We start from the raw sequence: 20244 nt of genomic DNA on the forward strand, positions 1-20244 counted from the left end.
CACAGTGATCAATGAACAAAGGTTATGTATACTAAATTCTGTTTTCGACATATCGACATATGTCGGCAGCATATACAGTTTACAGAAGCGATATTGTATATTCTCATTAGTATTATTATATTTTTAAGAGATTTTAATCATTCGTCATTATGGTATTGCCATATGGTTGTGTAAGTATAGTGCTTGTATTTTCTTTAATAAAATATCATAGATAAATTTTGAATAAAACTTAGAATAGAAACTAAAGTAAGTCATTTATTTATTTTAAAATATTGAATTTATTTTAAAGTTGCGCGTTGATCCATGTAAGAAAAGCCGTAACTCGCGTGTACACGGAAGGCGTGCCGCGTTCACATCCATCACCCAGTCCAAACGATACTATTCCGATCTGGAAACAAAAATGCCCGTGTGTAGAGTTACTTAAGAAAATATTATATGACTTCAAAAAACATATGTGTAGACTTCGATACGATCTATGACGATTTAGAATGAATGCCTTTATTCATACTAAAAGGGGAATCTTTAATAAGCATTGCAAGAGTTGTGCGGCGACACAAATACGCCTGTAAACTATGGAGACCTAGATGATAATTAAGAGGTTGTGACGGATGCTCGGCTGTGTTACCAATGAGGTTTTTTGTTTATATTTAAGACTTGTTCTTACGCGAAAGTACTGTAAATGAAGTCAAAATAGTGATGCTAACTTGGGGGATTTCCCCACAATTTTTTATAATAAGACGAGACATATTTTTAGTAAGGGGGATTTTAAGGAGGTACGTTATGGAAGATTTTCTTTCTTGAAATCGCACGATTATATACAATTTATATTATACAACCAACAAACCCAATTTATACTCCAAGCGTGGCTAGAACTGAAATATCAATAAGATATAAAAAAAATATCAAAACAATATACCCGAATGTATTTATACATATTTGAAATTACCCCACAAACCGAGTATACATCAACTACATTAGAAGTTTTTGTTCGATATTTTGGTGTATTTGAAGTAGGTTTTAGGTGGAACATTCTGTAGAAGTTGGCATCAGTGAGAGAAAATTTTATCGATTAAGTACGATACGCCAAGCACCATGGAGGCTTATTTGTTTTATTATTTAAATAACGAAACGAAACGAACTTTGTTCAATACATACCAACATGCGCTTATTATTGACAATAGTTGTCAAAGGTCCACCTGAATCACCCTCGCATGTACCGACTCGCTGAGAGCCATCCGTACATAGATGACTTCCGTGTATGGAAACGTCTGAGAATGTTCGTTGACAGACAGCGTTGGTCAAAACTTTCAGGTTGACGTGATGCAGTTGAGTGGTTTTTGGAAATCCGTTTTGATCTAAAAACAACATTTTGTTGTAGTAACAACTACGAATCACTAATTTTTAAACTTTAGTAGGATTTTTCATGTATATTTTTAATACATATAGCTTATACTACAATAGTTCATCAGAAACTCACAATCCTTCGTCTTTCCATAACCCGTAGCGGTAGCTGTCACTCCAGCGAAAGCGTTATTGACATCTGATATAGAGGGCAGTGGTATTGCTTGAATATTATCTGGAATATATCAGAATAGACATAATCGGGAATTAATATAAAATCCAAAAATCTTTTAAGATTTAAACTCGAATTTCGTAGTCTTTTATTGTTTCATATGTGGAGTAAAAATCCAGTACATAATACCGAGTGTAATATGAAATACTCGATAGTATTTATTGTTGTGACGTCAATGAATACACAATAGGTAAAGAATTAGTAAATATACTACGTCGAGCTCTGTTTCAGTAAAAACTTTGCTGTCGGATAAAACAAATGCTAATGTGGAATTAAAGCATTTTTGTATTTCATATTTTTAATAATAAAACTAATTTGTTAACATATTTTCGTTATTACATAAAGAATAATTCACCTAGTTACTAAATTAAGACATCACAGAACCGGCTAAAGTAAGTGAAAAACATCACAAATACTTACTAGTAAACTGCACTCTGGAAATCCTAGCAACCGCTATATCATTAATAATATTCTTATGATTCCAATATGGATGGACCACAACGTCATTAGTAGCAAGTCTAGTTCCCCCTGAGAATATAGTTAGAGTACCTAGCACAACGGTAAATGACCTAGCCTGATTCTCCCCGTCCCACCAACAATGAGCTGCCGTTAATACCCGAGTGTTTGAAACCAGAGCTCCACCACAAATTGACGTCCAGCCAGTTGTCAAAGTAGCTACTATGCCAGCCTAGAACAGATATTTCCAATAAAAAATTGAGTCCTCGTAAGATGAACTTTCTTTGTTATGTGTAGTGATACTTCGGATGACGTAATATCATTACGGGCTTTGCTTGACTTTGAATTAACCAATCGTGAGTATGACATGAATTCAACAATCATTTTAATTTAAATCAGTAAGTATTAAACACAAACATTCATATTCAACATACTGATAGGAATTACTGAAATAGAGCACATATATACAATGCATATAAAGACACAATTATCTTTAAAAATATTTTATTTATCCTACCTTAATTGTACTTATATAAACGTTGAATAAGCAAAGATACACGAGATGGCTCTGTTTTTTGTGTTACCTCGTCTTGTCTTGTGTTAATTTTACTTACAAAATAATACCTGATAAGGATATGTCGTAATGCTAGGCACTTGATTTCCTCCTATTATCCTTCCTATCTTCTCTTGCATCATCAAGTACTCTGCCTGCTTAATACCGACATCCTTATGATACCGAAATGGTACACAAGAACATATATTGAATAAAGCAAAAACTAATAGAAAAAACATCTCACAAACACCAATTAAAAAACTCAATAGTGCACTGTTTTGTTAATAATCTAATTGATTAATATATCCCTTATCAGTATCAAGATAAAATTGTAACAACTGCTGCGGGAATGCGGGACGAGGAACGCAGGGGTGTTAGTGATTGCGTTAGACTTTAGGTAAAAATAGTCTAAAAATATTAATATAACTACATATAATTAATATTTAATTATAAGTAGTAAACTCTATATTTAAAAAAAAATACTTAATGTTTTGCTCTTCATTTTATGAAACTTCAGTTTTTTTTTCTTACAGTCTTACTGAATACACTAATTTTGCCTAATTTAGATCCACACCGGTATTATCGCATTCCTTACCTCAAGGTAAGATTCACAGCTGCGACTTAGCATTAGGTATAAATCTCGTATATTAAAAACGCAAAGCTTAGCACAAAGTGTCGACTCTGAAATAAGTGTAGAAGGTACCTTAAAAAAATAAATAATATTATGATTTATTCATGTTCTTCACGTTGATACGTAGCAAATTGTGTTGAAAATAAAAAAAAAACAGTGAAGCAACGTAAAATGTCTACTCCATAACCGTAATACCATAATTATTACCCGTAATTGGTAAAGACACACCCAGATGCAAAACATCAGCATTCGTCTAGTAGCGATATTTTGTTGTTATGGCTAACAATGACATCATATATTTTATCTGATAACAGTATAAGTGATTAGCTTATTGAGAAATTATTATCGTATTAATTTTATTACAATAAAAATCTTCCTTATTTTTGGATTAGGTAAATCTTTACTACAGATTATATGTCGTCTAAGCAAACGAAAGAAAGTTGAAAGTTGTTAGAAAGCTCTTTACTTAGAAATGATGCTATGTTACGTTTTTGAATAACATATTATTTGCAATTTAAACACAGTAATAAAATAAAAATATCTTTAGACAGAGTCAGCAATTACACAACATTAACAAAGACACTAATTATACTGATTTTACAGCTGATAGTTTATGTTTAAATACCTTTTATCTCAAGAATCACTCGTTCTTATAATTTTGCCGTAATTTTCATTGTTTCTTTATATCATGTGTGTGCGTGTTTTTATGTTTTAAGTTTAATTATTTTGCAGTCAATAACTTCTTGCTAGGTTCAATAAAAAATATAGTATTCAAGACAGAAACAATAAATATTTATATCGATATAAAATTCTAAGTGTTTACATGGATATACAAACTACCAAGTTTATAATTGATAAGAGATGCTTGTTATTTATTAATTGAGGTAATTCAAATTCATCCAATTGGCTTCATCGTATTCTATCACGGCGCACCAAACTCCCCACTCTTTGAAATCAGAGTCCGAATTCATTAGGACTTTATAGGAAACCCTTCAAAGAGAGTTCGCTAAATTTATTTATTCAAAGGCAATTCTATTCTATTGCCTTCCTTATTAGTAGTAGGAACAATAGACATTTTTTTTTTACTGAAATACCGTTGTTTAGCCGAGTATAGTGTAAATTGTGTCTGTAACGAATGTTTCCGTCGGGCTTTCAAGCTGATTTGAAATTAAAAAAAGGAGTCGGTATGTTTTAGTTTTTTACGATAACATTTTGCCGCCCATATAAGTAAGAGGCTAATTCGTATACGCACATACCTGTTTATCAGTCACCCACGTAGTCCTGGAATGCGAGGCTGTGGCTAATCAACGTACAAAAATCCTCGGAACAGTGAGGTCGCTCCGCGAAGCCTGTGAAGTGCCCGGGATACTTCTGTGCTTCTGGAAGGAATGCTTCCGCGAGGCTGGCTAAATTAGCCAGGGCTTCTACGCACAACGGACCGACTACGCGTTTAAGTGCGGAAATTGAGTCCACGCTACCTTACCTTACCATACCTGTTTAAGTTAAAATTTAAGACACACATCATGGAGAATTCTTTCTGTGTGTATTTTTAGGTCTAAGATATGCTGGGTAAATACGAGTTACTAGGCTAAAGGAATATTAGTTAATAATCACCTTATATGGAACTATTATAGTATAATGAGAGGGATATAGCGTTCATACAGAAGCAATATCCGGTTTCAGCTGTACTCTACAAAGCCACGATAACGTACTTTGGAGGTGTCACATACAGTAATGTTGAATTAATAAACTTCATAGATCTAGGCCACAGATCGCATCCGTTTCTTGGAACATTTTTATTTCATAGACAAGTAGGGGATCAGCCTTGAAGTGACACATGTCATCGCCTCATAGAATTAGTTACGCACACAGAAAATCCATTGGTTCACGGCTGGGAATCGAGCCTAAAACCTTTGGGCTAACACAGCTTGAATTATAATGTATTTATGCATACAGCTTCTATCATAAGTATTCATTGTGATTCATATATTTAGTTAGTTAGGTTTTTAAATTTTCTATCATAAAGACGGCTGGAAGCTCTTTAGTCTCTAAGGTTTCAGCGACTGTAAGTTACGAAAGCAGCAGTAGTAGTACTAGCAACTATCACTGTCCGTTTTACACTAGGATATAATCGTAGTTAATAAAAAGTAATTTTAATAGTTAGCTCCGTTAAAGTTAAAGTGATAGACAAGTTAAAACACAGTTTTTCGAGTATTATTTTAAGTTCGAGTATTATTTTCTACATTGTGGGTTTAACAATTTTATATTTCGTCGACATTACATATCACTATGTCACGAACTTAGGCGCCTGCTATAGCTTAGAGCGTTACAAGATGATACGGTATTTCAATTATTTCCAAATGTGTCCTTGAGACGGGATTCAGAATTGATTTTGCCTTTATCTATGGAAAACATAATTTAGTGTTTATCTATGTGATTGTAGGTTAATTTTATCGTAAAGCCAAGCTGAATAAATGATCAAAATCAAATTCTCGAATGGGAATTTAGCAGTGTGACCAATTACCTTATTTATCAATACCAACTTTTAAATAAGAATATAGCAGTGATCGCGGAACAGCTTCGGCGGGCGACGTTCACATCACTGAAGTCATAGGTTCGATCCCCGACTGTTGCACCATTGCACTTTCTGTTATTATGTGCATCTAAAAGTCGCTCGTACGGCGAAGAATAACATCACGAGTAAACCGACACGAGCACAGAACGGATACAATGTAACTATAAGTTGAAACGCACAGTTATTATTATTATTTTATCCAGTTTATAACAGTATTTAATCAAAATTGAACTTTATAAGTAGTAAAGGCCATTTAAACTAATGGGGCGATGGGATAATATTGTCAAATTAGTTAAAGTAGACCATCCTCAAACTTTGGGTTAAACTTTAATGTTTCGCTATCCTAAGCAGTACCACTATTAATTTGAAATATCAATTATCCTAGTTAATATTATCCTGTGATCCATTTATCGTATGACCCGTCACTATTAAGAAAAGCCTTTATTTATAAACGTATTTCTCATGTGATGAGTTATAAGTAATAATAAATAAAGTGGACGGCAAGTTAAGTGGTGTCGCGCTGCAGCCCCTTATTGCTTTTATGTTAAATGGTTCATTTGAAGTGTAAAAGTAATAACTTCAGTTTTAACAAATATTCCTTTAGGAGAGGCCTAAATTTACTCGTGTCACTTGAAAACAAAACATAATCTTTGTAATTAAATAAACTTCATGATCGCTCGTACCAGGCCTGTTAAAATTATAATTTTGTTTGATAATTGTAAGACATCTTGTCATTTAACGGGCATCAAAAAAAATTATTTTTAAGTGAGGTGTTTGTTTCTCAAAGAAGACCTTTATATCCTATAAAACCGACCATACCTTGACGTCGAAAGGGTTGAGGTCTGGACCAGATGAGGGCCAGTTTTCAGCTCTTATAAAGTCCGGAACGTTGGTTTCAAGCCAGGCTTGGGTAGTTCGTGCGACATGATCCACCATCACTGACTACGTTGCACCTTTCCAACCACTTGAGCAGCTTCTTTAGAACTGTGAGTGTGTACACTTTATCATTTTGCTTATTGTGGTGAACTTTAATGGTGAAAAATGTTTCATCGATAAAGAGGATATATACCTATGTGCTTTGTACCTGCGTATCGCGACAAAAGGCGTTTTGATCGATTCCACACTCTTTAATTGTGAAAATTGATTTAGGGCATGTCCTGTATATCGACGATAAGCACCGAGCTTCAGGTCTGGTTTTCTTGGAAGCTTCATTTCTCGCGTTACTAATACCACGCGGCCGGCTCGATCTTTTCTAGTCTTCGACAGACGAAGTGTTGAATATACCTATATATATAATATATATATATAGGCTGATACCAAGCTTTTAAAGTATCTGTAATATGAGATATGACAAATGCACCAATTTGTGCAAAGCGATCACTGCAATCCTACTTTCTTAAACACTCGATTCCATATTGTAATTTGATATGAACACGATAAAATATGTGAAATGGCGCAAAAGTTTTTAAAATAATACACGTGTTCCAAATTCAAAATAATTAAAAAGTTGAAAAAATAAAAGTTTTTATGTAACAGTAATTATGTCAGACTAGTTATAGTATATAGTATGGAGCAGTGATGGCCTAGTGTCTTCAGTGTGCGACTCTCACCCCTGAGGTCGTAAATTCGATCTCCGGCTGTGCACCAATGGACTATCTTTTTATGTGCGCATGTAACATTAGCTTGAACATTGAAGGAAAACATCGTGAGGAAACCGGCTTGCCTTAGACCCAAAAAGTCGACGGCGTGTGTCAGGCACAGAAGGATGATCATCTACTTGCCTATTCGGTTAACAAATGATCATGAAACAGATACATGAAACTCAAATCTGAGGCCCAGACCTAGAAAGGTAGGTGTAGCGCCATTGTTTTGTTTTTTAGTTATAGTATATGACTTATATCTTAATTTGGTCATTCTTGACGCATATATATTTTTTCATCCAAACCAAATCGTAACTTATGTCACAGCCCGCTACTGTGATATTAAAAAAATGTTGTTGAAATTAGTAGAGGATTTGTATTCTAGCTGCTGAACAAACAAGATTAATATAGAATTTCGGCAACGCAGTTATAGATTTGCCTTTCATCAAGATCGCGAGATTGTTCTGCTTATCTTAATTCTTATATATATGGTTACATTATATACTCCCTTTTGTAACTAACGTTATTGATACATTTACTATATTATATATGAATTATTTTAAAGTATTTAGTTATTTTTAAACAAAAGCGCCTACTGAAATGACAAAGGCAAATATAGTAATTAATTGTAGGTTTTATTTTACACCAATTGAATTAAAAAGAAAATAAGTTAAGAATGATTAGATTTTGGATGACTGATAGTTTGACTTGAGCCGAAATATAGTTATAAAAATTATTCCTTATTGAAAAACCGATAATATACTTCTAAATTTGGATATTACTCGCTAGGCATTCCATATACATCAAAAAGCTTATGGTGTACTCTAAATATGACATTTTTCAATTTAAATTGAATAAAATAATAAATTAAATAACAAAGAACCCTTTGACGAAGACAGCAACGAGCTTTGAAGAGTTTTATTACAAACGTCAGAAAACCTTTTTGCTAATTGAATTTTATGAACCTTGCAAGGTGTAATATAAGAGAAAATATCAGAATTTAAAGTAAAGTTTCCTAACATAAATTTTCTTCCCACAAGTGACTGTCTGAAGCGACAACTTACCACTTCAATTTATTGCGATTTTAAACAGCACACTTCTATCTTTTTAATAACCTTACTCCTAATGTAGGAGTAGTCACATATATATTACTAAAGCTTCCGAATATTGCTTCTAATTATTTGAGCCAATATAATGTAGATGCGCTCGACACACGGAATTTTAGTGCACCAAATTATTTACTCAAAATGTGATATTAAGTTTAAATGCTATTGCAATATTATATGTAAATAAAGTATTATTCAGGTTATAAACAACGAATAGAAACATATAATGGTTGATATATATTGTTCTAAAGTGAAGGCCTACATACAGGGTTCGAACAATGGAACAACAATGATAAATTTGACTTTTCGTAAATTGCTAATATATTTCTTCTAGACCTTTATTGATTGAAAAAGTTAAAAATAGTATTGTCTTTTGTTAAAATAGCTTTTACACATTAGGAAAAACACTTTTTGAACGGATTAAAGCTATGTATTATTATTAAAAACGTCACCGTGACCACGCACGCTGAAAAGCACCCGTTTTTTTTTAAATTTAGAATTATGTAAATAATTATAAGTTTGTAATAATAATTCATAGCTTTAATCCGATCAAAAAGGGTTTTTCTTAAAGTTAAAAATATTTTCATCACCCATTTATTCTCTCATATTTCGACAATTAAACAAATAACCTTATCATCGAAACGCTTTCTTTATTTCAAGTACATTAAATTTTTGTGCCCAAAATCGTGTGCAGATTTTACATTGCAGACTTGTGACGAAGGCTTTTTCGTTTTTGTGTAAAGTTTGGTACATTATCCGGACGTTGCCTGTCTGGGCCGGATGGATGTGGGATGTTTAACCACAACAAAACATTTACAGGTTACCTAACAATTTACTATCAATATTAAATGGTACTAAATCTGGTACACGATAGTATAGAAGAGACGAAAATGAATGAACAGCTACATAATATTACGGGTATTTTAAAGTATCTATTTAAAAAAGGGTTCGCCAACAAGGGTTACAATAGAATCAGGCATGCTTTAAGCTTAATAATTATTACTAAGTAAGAGAATATTTACAAACTATAAACACGTGATTTAAAATGCAAGACATATAAATACTATTTAATTTTATTATATTTACTATATGCTAAGTATTTTATTTTTTTATATTCTTACCTATCGCACTAAAAAAGACACCTCAAAAAAAACTTGGTATGTATATTCTCCCGTGTGAATCCATGATATACATAAATTTCTTTCCAACAAGACCTATAGATTAATAGTTTCCTAGCGTTTATATCACTAAGCTTAGATTATATAGATATTTAAACGGCATTTTAATTTTTCAACAATTTGACTTCCTAAGTGTTAAGCACACAATGGCTTTGGTATAACGTTTTTGCCAACTTTTACCGCTATAAGTTCCACATTAATTAATTTGGCCTTTTTTCAATTATCTCGCAATTTTATTTCGAAGAAGTTTTAATGTCAAACTACGTCGTTTACTAAGTTTTGATTTGACGAACAAAAAGTTTAGAAAAGATAAAACTCATTTTTAACTGATCATTAAACACTTTAATCTTCCCTCGGATTCTAGAAATGCATAGAAGGAGTCGTGTACCTCCCACGTGACTCGACTACATTTAATTAACATCATCAAACATATAATTTTGTGGTAACTTCGCATACAGTCCCCATACCCATTAAAAATAAAAGAATACAAAAAGGTGAATTCAATAAAACCCCGAGTCCTTATCCTTGTCCTTAGTGCCATTATCCAAATGTGACCATATTAAGCCGATATCTCAGTAAATCGTATCGCGTCTTGCATTTTACGTATAATAGGTGGATTGTGTATACGTGGAATGACAATTTGTTTGTCGCGATGCAATGTGATTGTTCGCCGTATCTCATAAATTATGACGGAGTGCGGAATATCGCAATTTTTTGAGCTCTTAATAAACATTGGCAAATCACCGTACTAAATTTCAAGTAAGTGCTGTAAGTAAATTTTTATAGTCCTGTTCGGTCTTGCTGATCACAGGTAGGTTTGTTTGATTGATTTAAAGTTATATACGTATAAGTGAAGTAGAATATATTTAACTCGATATAGACAAAGTCATGGTCGGATTCATAATTTTTAATTTAAATAACAATTATATCATTCCCACAGATTGGAAATGGAATGATCGAAATTCGTTCACTTCGTCTTTCGTTACATAAGTATATATTACTGAAAACAGTTTTATATTTAAAAAAAGTAAAAATAAATATTCTGCATTAACGCACTAAAAATTCAGATTCCATTTCTATTTTAACATAAACATTTCAATGGTTTATAACACCAGCAAACAGTTAAAAAGTTAGAGAATATTTTCCCGCCAGTTAAAATGTAATTTAATTTCAGTGTATCCTTAGTGAAACTCCCATCTAACATTTCACAACTAACAAAGCAACATATGATTGACCAATGATTTTATTTTATAATCACTAGAGAGGGATGAAAAACGCACAAATAAAAATCTGAAGATCTGATGACTCACGTTTTAGAATCTTACAAAATAGACATACCAAGGGCCATCACACGTCTGTTGCACAGAGCTCTATCAACAAAGTCGTTGCGCCTACTAAATGCTGTTTTTTTTAGAGTAGAAATATTGTTTATTAAAAAATTTAATTGTATTCTATCGTAGGGTAGGAATAGTATAAGTATTTTTTATAAATAAAACATCATGGGTAAATGTTCAAGAAATCTTACGTTTCAATAAATCATATATTTGTTTTTAAATATAATATAATTAATGAATTTCTATAGTTGCGCGTTGATCCATGTACGGAACTCCGTAACTCTCGTGTACACGGAGGGTGTGCCTCGTTCACATCCATCACTCAGTCCAAACGATACTATTCCGATCTGGAATCAAATGTGCCGTGTACAGAGTTTATGTCTTACAATATATTATAAGATATTAAAAAAAAAAATTAATATTGCCTTCGATAGAATCTATGACTTACTAAACCTTTGTTATGTTTATATTTATAACTTGTTTCTACGGGTAAGTACTGTAAATTGAGTCAAAATTAGATCTAGTACCGTACGCCAATCCATGAAGTTAGCTCGGAGACTTATTATTACGTAATTATGTTTTATTATTACGTAATAAATAATAATCAATGGCGCTACAACTTCTTTAAGGTCTGGGTCTCAGATTTCTGTATCTGTTTCATGATAATTCTTCAATCGAATAGGCCAGTAGGCCATCAGCCTTCAGTGCTTGACGCACGCCGTCGACATTTTGGATCTAAGGTCAAGCCGGTTTCCTCACGATGTTTTCCTTCACCGTTCTAGCTAATGTTAAATGCGCACATAGAAAGAAAATCCACAGCCGGGGATCGAACCTACGACCTCAGGGACGAGAGTCGCACGCTGTAGCCACTAGGCCATCACTGCTCTATTATTACGTAATAAAATAAATTAAGAAACGATTTCGGTTAATACATACCAACATCCGCCTATTATTGACAATTGTTGTCAAAGGTCCACCCGAATCACCCTCGCATGTACCAACTCGCTGAGTGCCATCTGTACATAGATGACTTTTGTGTATGGTGATGCCCGAGAATGTTCGTTGACAGACAGCGTTGGTCAAAACTTTCAGGTTGACGTGATGCAGTTGAGTGGTTTTTGGAAATCCCTTTTGAGCTGGGAACGACAATATTTGTTGTTACTACAACAAATTACTAATTTTTTATACTTTCGTAGCAGTTTTCTACCATTAAAAACTCACAATCCTTCATCTTTCCATAACCCGTAGCGGTTGCTGTCACACCAGCGAAAGCGTTATTAACATCAGATATAGAGGGCAGTGTTATTGCTTGAATATTATCTGGAAAATTTCAGAATAATTAGATCTAAACTCAGATTTCTTAGTCATATGTGGAGTAAAAATTCTGTTCATAATACTGAGTATACTATGAAATACTCGATTATCCTCACAGTTTTAAAGGAAGTAAATTATTAGGTTAAAAAATTGTCTAGTATTTATTTTTGTGACGTCAATAACTAACAAAGAACACACAATAGGTAAAGTATTAATAAATGTACCACGTCGAGCTCTGTTTTAGTAAAAACTTCGCTGTCAGCGGATAAAACAAATGCTAAAGTGGAATTAAAGCATTTTTGTATTTCATATTTTCAATAATAAAACTACTTTCTTCTTTTCTTAATAAAGAAATTAAATAAAATAAATAATTATTTACCAAGTTACTAAATTGATAAATCACTGAACCGGCTAAAGAAAATGAAAAACACCACAAATACTTACTAGTAAACTGCACTCTTGAAATCCTAACAACCGCTATATCATTAATAATATCCTTATCATTCCAAGATGGATGGACAACAACGTCACTAGTCGCAAGTCTAGTTCCCCCTGAGAATATAGTTAGAGAACCTAGCACAACGGTAAATGACCTAGCCTGATTCTCCCCGTCCCACCAACAATGAGCTGCCGTTAATACCCGAGTGTTTGATACCAGAGCTCCACCACAAATTGACATCGAGCCAGTTGTCAAAGTAGCTACTATGCCAGCCTAGAACAGATATTTTCCATAAAAAATTGAGTCCTCGTAAGATAAACTTTCTCTGTTATAAAGTTATGTTTAGTGATACTTCGGATGACGTAAAATCATTACGTAATTTGCTTGACTTTGAATTAAACAATCGTGAATGTGACATGAATTTTACAATCATTTTAGTTAATAACCTAAGGGAGGTTTTAAATTCAGACCGCTTAAGAAAACAAAAAGAATCAAATACAAACATATTCTCCGATAACTGATAAAAATACTGAAATAGATCACATATATACACAATGCATATAAAACAGTTAGGATTGAAAAGATAAAGATACGTGTACGAGAATACTGTTTTGTTGTGTTACCTCGTCCTTCCCTTTGTTATTATTACTTTCAAAATAGTACCTGATAAGGATATGTCATAATACTAGGCACTTGATTTCCTCCTATTATCCTTCCCATCTTCTCCTGAATCATTAAGTACTCCGCCTGCTTGATACCGACATCCCTATGATACCGAAATGGTACACAAGTACATACATTGAATAAAGCAAAAGCTAATAGAAAAATCATCGCACAAACACCAATTAAAAAACTCAACAATGCAGTGTTTCGTATAATATATCGTTCGTAAAATATATTTGATCAATATAGCCCTTGTCAATATCAAGATAAAATTGTAACAACTGCTTAAGTATATGCTGCGGGAATGCGGGACGAGGTACGCGGGAGGTATTAGTAGTGATTACGATTGATTTCAGGAAAATGTAAATGTATAAACATATTTAATGATAAGTAGTAATATCTACAATCAAAACTGTTTACAACGATATAGTTTAGAACATACCGGTTATATTAACCAAAATCAAAGATCCCGGCGGGTAAAAGTATTAGGTACTTAATATCAACGTCATCGGCTCCAATGAGTAGTCCCTTCTATGTCGTTATAACAGATTTGCACTTCGTTTTATGAAACATTTCCTAGCAATTTTTACGTAAATGTTTTTTTTATCAGCCGTACTGAAACACTAATTTTGGTAGGCACCACCTCGTGTAATTCCTTAAAACTTAATTTAGACTGTCACTGGTATTCTCACATCTCTTACCTCAGGGTAAGATTCACAGACATAGCATTAAGAGTGACTTTTGTTTATCAATAACATACTAGGTTTGACACACAAAAGACATACTTAGCGTTCTACGCTCTCGATTTGAGAACTGGCAGTAAGTTTAAATTTAGAAGCATTTTTTTTTACTGACGTTCATTAATTTACAAGTTATCCCCATTAATATCTTTATTATTTTATTTTATCACGTTGGAGCATAGTAAATTGTGCTGAAATGTAGAAAATAAAGCAACGTAGAAAGCATACAGTATTAGCATAATTACTACCCGTAATTAATACGGACCCACCCGGGTGCAAAACTTCAGCGTTCGTCTTCGTAGCGAAATTTTGCTGTTATGGCTAGCAATGATATGATGATATGAATTGATTGAAATGATATTTTATCTGATACAGTATAAGTAATCAACTTGTTTTACGAATTATTAACATATTAATTTTTGTAGTAATTACCTGTTATTGATCAATATTTGTAAAATAATCCGAAAAAAATTTAGAAGCATAATTTTTACTGACGTTTACTGACTAACCTACATAAATAAATAATATTTAGATTTTTTTCATTTTCTTTACTTTGAATCATAGTAAACTGTGTTGAAATATAGCAAATAAATCAGTGAGAGCAACGTTGAAAACGTACTAGGTACTAATAACTTATCGTATTACTACAATTACTATCAGTAGTACAGACACACCCGGGTGCTTAACTTCAGTGTTCGTCTTATATCGTGTCTAGTAGTGTATTTGTTGTTATGGCTAACAATGATATGATATATTTTATCTGATAACAGTATAAATTATCAACTAGTTTCAGGAATAACAATTTAATTACATTATCTTCTTCCTTATTTTTAGATAAGTGCATCTTTATTTACATTATTAATAAAATCAAGTACAAATACGAACAACAAAGTACAAATTATCTGTCGGCTTAGTATATGAAAAATGTTAGAAAGCTAATTTATTACAATATTTACACTGCTGGGTTACGTTCTTAAATAACATATTATTGGCAATTTAAACAAAGTAAAAACAATATTTTAGACAGTCTAAGTTTGTTAATTACACAACATTAACAAAGGCACAGACAGTCAAAAGAGTAGTAAGTTAAAATCTATACTAATATTACGAAGTGTTAATTTATATGTTTAAATACTTTAATCTCAGGAATCGCTGGTTCTTATTATCTTGTGTTCTTGTCATCTGTGTGTACGTTTTTCTGTTTAATATTTAAAATTTTGAAGTGATTAACTTCTTGCTAGATATTTTTTTATATAATATAGTACACAAATCACAACCGAATTAAAAATACTGAAACCGCGAGGCAATGTATTCAATCCGATAAATATACATTAGATACATTTCAAAAGCGGTTGATTGCAAAAAATACTAAGTATTTATATCGATATACTAAATGTATAATCGATAAGCGATGCTTGTTATTTATTCATTTAGGTAATTCAAATCCATCCAATTGCCTTCATTGGTACCTTATCTTGAAGGACCTTAAGTCGAATTGGTTCTGAAATAGTCCAGTGGGCAGCTGGTTCATATAATTGTGATGCGCGGCAAAAACTGCCTTAAATAACGCTCAGTTGTAGGGCGATAAACGTCCAGATGATAGGGTTGGTATTTTGTATTCTAAAGGAGAACTATCGACCTGTCTATCAGTCTGTCCCGAAGGCTCCAGTGGCTACTTCACCTATTGAATATATCCTTAGCGTTCGGAATAAATGTGTTACCGCGAAAAGTCATCGTAGTGATTGTAGCCGTAGATTGTAGATGGCGCTGAAAACTCTTACGTAAATAAATATTACAACTTAAGTAATAAATAATAATAAAATAAGTTAAAAACAAAGATTGTCTCAGATTGTCAATACTTATTTGATGAGCGAGGAAAGAGCTTTGATGTTACTGTTACCAGGCGACAACTCAAATCTTTAAATAGCGCCTGAATAAACCCAAGAGTCCCTTCTCCAACGGCAACAAAAAACAATAAAGTTTTCTCATATGCTGATATTTGGCACATACATTAATGTAAAATTATTATGTAATAATAAAGATCCAGTTGTGCTCAAACTATGTGTGTTTTTCCCTGAGATTGTATCCGTTCCTTCGATCATTTTAGGTGACAAGCTTTCTGTCTGACTGATAGATTTTTGAGTTTGAGAGATGTTGGTTTTCTCACGACATTTTCCTTTTTCGTACAAATATATCCCAAATCCAAAATCGTCTACATCCACCTGTACAGACAGACAGAACGGATGCAATCTAACACCAAGATCCATATAGAGATGTAACGCCACTGGATTATCATAATAATTTATTCCAGCGTATTTAAAAATTGAAGCCATTTAAAGTGATGGGGCATTTCATTCTATGGGATAATATTGTCAAGTTCTTCACTTCAGTCAACTTCAAACTTTGGGTTAAACTTTAATCTTTTGCTATCCTACGCAGTATCACTATTAACTTGAAATATAAATTATTTAAGTGAACATTATCGCGTGACCCATTTATCGTATGACACGTCACTAGTATTAAAAGCTCTTTATTTAAAAATGTATTTCTCATATAAGTATTAATATATAATGATATTGCCGAGATAAGTAGTGTGGCGTTGCAACTCCACTTATTGTCGAGTTTAATCGTTAAAGTAGGAATTTCAATTTTAACAAATATTTCTTTAAGAGAAGCTTTAATTTACTCGTGTCGCTTGAAAACAAAACATAATTTTTGTAATTAAATAAACTTGATGATCGCTAATCAATTATAATTTTGTTTGTTATTTGTTAGACATCTTGTTGTTGTATTACTTATTATGAATTAAGGGGAAATTGGAATTGGAATTGGAATTTTAAATGAGGAGATTCTAACCCAAAGACTCAAAGTCGACACATAGAACTATGACTCCCGTATGACAAATCCTGTTTTTGACATAATGAAGCTAAAATTCGTCTCTGAAACTTACCCTTAGAGAAAAAGATTAAGATTGTAAAGATTACCAATTTTTCATCAAAGAAAAGGTTCATATATGTATATTACTTATAATAATTAACCATGGAATCGTTATTATTCATTATATATAGAAATATAATGAAAAATAACGATTGTATGTTCACTGACTTATATATTAATTTGGTCATTCTTGGCACTTATATAATATTTATCATTCAAACCAAATCAATACTTATACCATAGCCCGCAATTGTGATACTAAGAAAATCTAGTTGAAATTATCAGAGCATTTGTATTCTAGCTGCCGAACAAACACAAGATTAATATTCAATGTCGGCAACGCAACCTAAAGTTATAGTTATTTGCCTTTCATCAAGATCGCGAGATTGTTCTCCTTATCTTAATTCTTGTACATGGTTACATTATATAAAATGTATCTCACTTTTGTTACTAGCTTAAATCATTATTAGCGAATCATTATTATATTTGTATATGGAATTATAAAAAGTTGTTATCAAACTAAAACGTTTATTTCGAAAACACTGAGACTAAAAAATTAATATGATAATAAGTTTAGAATGATTTATAACGTGTCGCAACGTTCTGTTAATATTTTACCTGTCACAACAAATAAGATACAAAAGAATTAAAAATCTATGTTTGTGTATTTTTCAGCCTAATCTTTCTAACAAGACCGATACATAAATAGTTTACTAGCTATATCACTAAGTTTAGATTACAGTATTAGATTACAAAGTTATATAGGTATTTTAATCTCAATTTAATTTTTTTCTCTTGATGGATAAATTAGGTCAATCGGACTTCCTAAGCGTTAAGCACACAATGGCTTTGATATTGCGTTTTCGCCAACTTTTTACCGCTTTAAGTTCCACCTTGATTAATTTACCCTTTTTTAAGTTTTCTCGCATTTTTATTTCTAAGAAGTTTTAATGACAGGCTGCGGCGTTTATAAAGCTTCATTTATCGAACAAGATAAAGAGAAAACGTTTGCCAACGGCTTTTAAACTGACCACTAAAAACTTAAACCTTCACTCGGATTCTGATAATTCGTAGAGTCGTGTGCCTATCACAAGACTTGACTATATTCATAAAGAACATACACTAATTCTAATGTAAATTTGCATAATAAACTTGCATAACAGGTAGATTCAAGTATTTTTTGCATATAAAATCCCGCGTCCTAATCTTTGTCCTTACCGCCATTATCCAAATGTGACGGCGCATTTTTCGTGAATATTCTAAAGGCATTGAAAAGAAAATGTCCCTTTTAGCGTACGGAAGCTCAACCATATAGATAGCCCACGTCATCCTCTTATCCAACAAAAATGCTATTTTTGACCACTTTTTTAGGCTATTTAGATAACTGCGGTAAACATCCGGTTATAAAACCGGTTTATGAGACACCGGTTTATAATTTGTGTTTATTTCGCCTTTCAGAAGTGTTGAATAACATTTTTTTTTATTAATACATGACAAATGAGCTAGACTTGATGATAAAAATTAGTTGACATTAATTAATATATTTTGAAACTTTCTAATTCGCGCGATGTTTTATTCATTACGTTTTCTTCACCATTGTTCGTACAAACTCCTGCAAAAAGTTAATATTTGAAAAGATTGAATATTCCCCCGATTTTTACGAAAATTTCACATTTTAGGCTATATGTAAGTATTGCGCTTCCGTATGAGACCATTACGAGGAACGGTTAAAATACTTATTAAAGCTTTTATGATGCGTTCATACTTCCGGTTACCAAATGCGTATTATTATATATTAAGCCGATATCTCAGTAAATTCGTATTCTAGATATTGCCTCTTGAATTTCACGTATAAGAGCTGGATTGTGGAATTGGATATGTCGGTGGGACGTGGAATGACAATTTGTTTGTCGCGATGCAATGTGATTGCTCGCCGCATCTCAAGAATTATGACGAAGTGCGGGAAACCGCACTTTGTTGAGTTTATTGCTTTGGCACAGTTTCACTATAAACTTAAATTATTAACGTTAACAAATGACCGTACTAAGTTTCAAATAAATCTGAATAGAATACAAAAAGTTTGAATAATCTGTTTTGGTCTTGTTTACACGTAATTTTGTTTTATTGTTTACATTATATTTTTATTCGTTTTGTAAATACTAACATAACATGCAGAGAAATCCGTAGGATAACAAAACCTTCTCCTGAACTTTGTCTCTGAAATAAACTTCAATAACATACTGCGGAGTTTTAGTCTGAAAACGTTATTGCGAATTTTTAGAAGCTAATATTGCGTGCACTTTTAGGAATCATTTCTGTTTGGGCGAAAACTGTACAAAAGCACCGTTAGTTTCAATGTTATAAACGTAAAACAATAAATATATTTTACTCTACATAGAAAAAATCTAGGATTGATAATTTTTAAATTTAAATAAAAATTGTTTTATCATTTCCACGAATGAATGGTCGAAATTCGTTCATTTGAAATTTTGTCGATATTTCAGCGGACGCTTATCACAATTTAACCACGGTTCACTTTGTGTAATTAAAATTAATTGACAACTGTTTATCTTTTGGCATTGCGATCGTTTTAATGTGGTTTCCATAAATTCGTATCTTCTATATAGAAATCCATCTGAGTTATATTATAGTTAATAAACGTCAATGACGTTTAGTTATCCTTCGCGCACTTTAAACATGTTTATTATGAAGGTGTAGCTTAGTAGGTGGGTAGAAGGTTCGAACCTTTGGACTCACTACTTAAATAATAAATATTAAATCTTACTAACTAACACCTGTTCAATAGAAGTAGGGTGTCTAGCCCAATTCTTGGCTGTTATAAACAATAAATATGATAGCGAATCAGCTATCTGTCTTTTAAAATATGTAGGTAGATTATATCTATCCTTTGTCAAAAAGTAATGATTATAACTAATGTACCTATTGGTATCGATTAGCGTAAAGTTTTTAATATACAATGTAAATGTATGCATTGTCCGATGTCTGATGAAAAATGTGTCACATTATTTTCATGCTGTGTGAAGTTTTTACTATAAGGGAATGTAAACATCATCAGATTTTTGGTATTAAGTGAGCACAATTTTT

At 32.4% G+C, this 20244-nt stretch overlaps 2 protein-coding genes across 2 annotated transcripts; both read right to left on the bottom strand.

Moving 5' to 3' along the window:
- Nucleotides 1-237: 237 nt before the first annotated feature.
- LOC123707126 (collagenase-like) lies at nt 238-2855 on the bottom strand. The gene is made up of 5 exons (XM_045656936.1): nt 2654-2855; nt 1994-2261; nt 1478-1576; nt 1156-1355; nt 238-388 (listed from the first exon to the last, which is right to left on the bottom strand). The coding sequence occupies exons 1-5, from the start codon at nt 2819-2821 to the stop codon at nt 284-286; spliced, it is 840 nt and encodes a 279-aa protein (XP_045512892.1). The 5' UTR covers nt 2822-2855; the 3' UTR covers nt 238-283.
- Nucleotides 2856-11216: 8361 nt separating this feature from the next.
- LOC123707009 (collagenase-like) lies at nt 11217-13729 on the bottom strand. Its single transcript, XM_045656751.1, has 5 exons — nt 13463-13729; nt 12805-13072; nt 12268-12366; nt 11983-12182; nt 11217-11393 (listed from the first exon to the last, which is right to left on the bottom strand). Exons 1-5 carry the CDS (start codon nt 13628-13630, stop codon nt 11289-11291), a joined length of 840 nt encoding a protein of 279 aa, XP_045512707.1. The 5' UTR covers nt 13631-13729; the 3' UTR covers nt 11217-11288.
- Nucleotides 13730-20244: the final 6515 nt, after the last annotated feature.

Source organism: Pieris brassicae, chromosome 3 (genome assembly GCF_905147105.1).
Source record: "Pieris brassicae chromosome 3, ilPieBrab1.1, whole genome shotgun sequence".
NCBI classification, from domain to species: Eukaryota; Metazoa; Arthropoda; class Insecta; order Lepidoptera; family Pieridae; genus Pieris; species Pieris brassicae.

Bases quoted from the DNA above. Each gene is read 5' to 3' on its own strand.
- LOC123707009 (XM_045656751.1), bottom strand. From the start codon at position 13,630: ATGATTTTTCTATTAGCTTTTGCTTTATTCAATGTATGTACTTGTGTA. The intron at 13,073-13,462 runs GTACTATTTTGA...TATCTGTTCTAG, and splicing joins TTATGACATATCCTTATCAG to GCTGGCATAGTAGCTACTTT. The intron at 12,183-12,267 runs GTGAGTTTTTAA...TGTCGTTCCCAG, and splicing joins TTATGGAAAGATGAAGGATT to CTCAAAAGGGATTTCCAAAA.
- LOC123707126 (XM_045656936.1), bottom strand. From the start codon at position 2,821: ATGTTTTTTCTATTAGTTTTTGCTTTATTCAATATATGTTCTTGTGTA. The intron at 1,356-1,477 runs GTGAGTTTCTGA...TGTTGTTTTTAG, and splicing joins TTATGGAAAGACGAAGGATT to ATCAAAACGGATTTCCAAAA. The intron at 389-1,155 runs GTATGTATTGAA...TTTTGTTTCCAG, and splicing joins TCAATAATAAGCGCATGTTG to ATCGGAATAGTATCGTTTGG.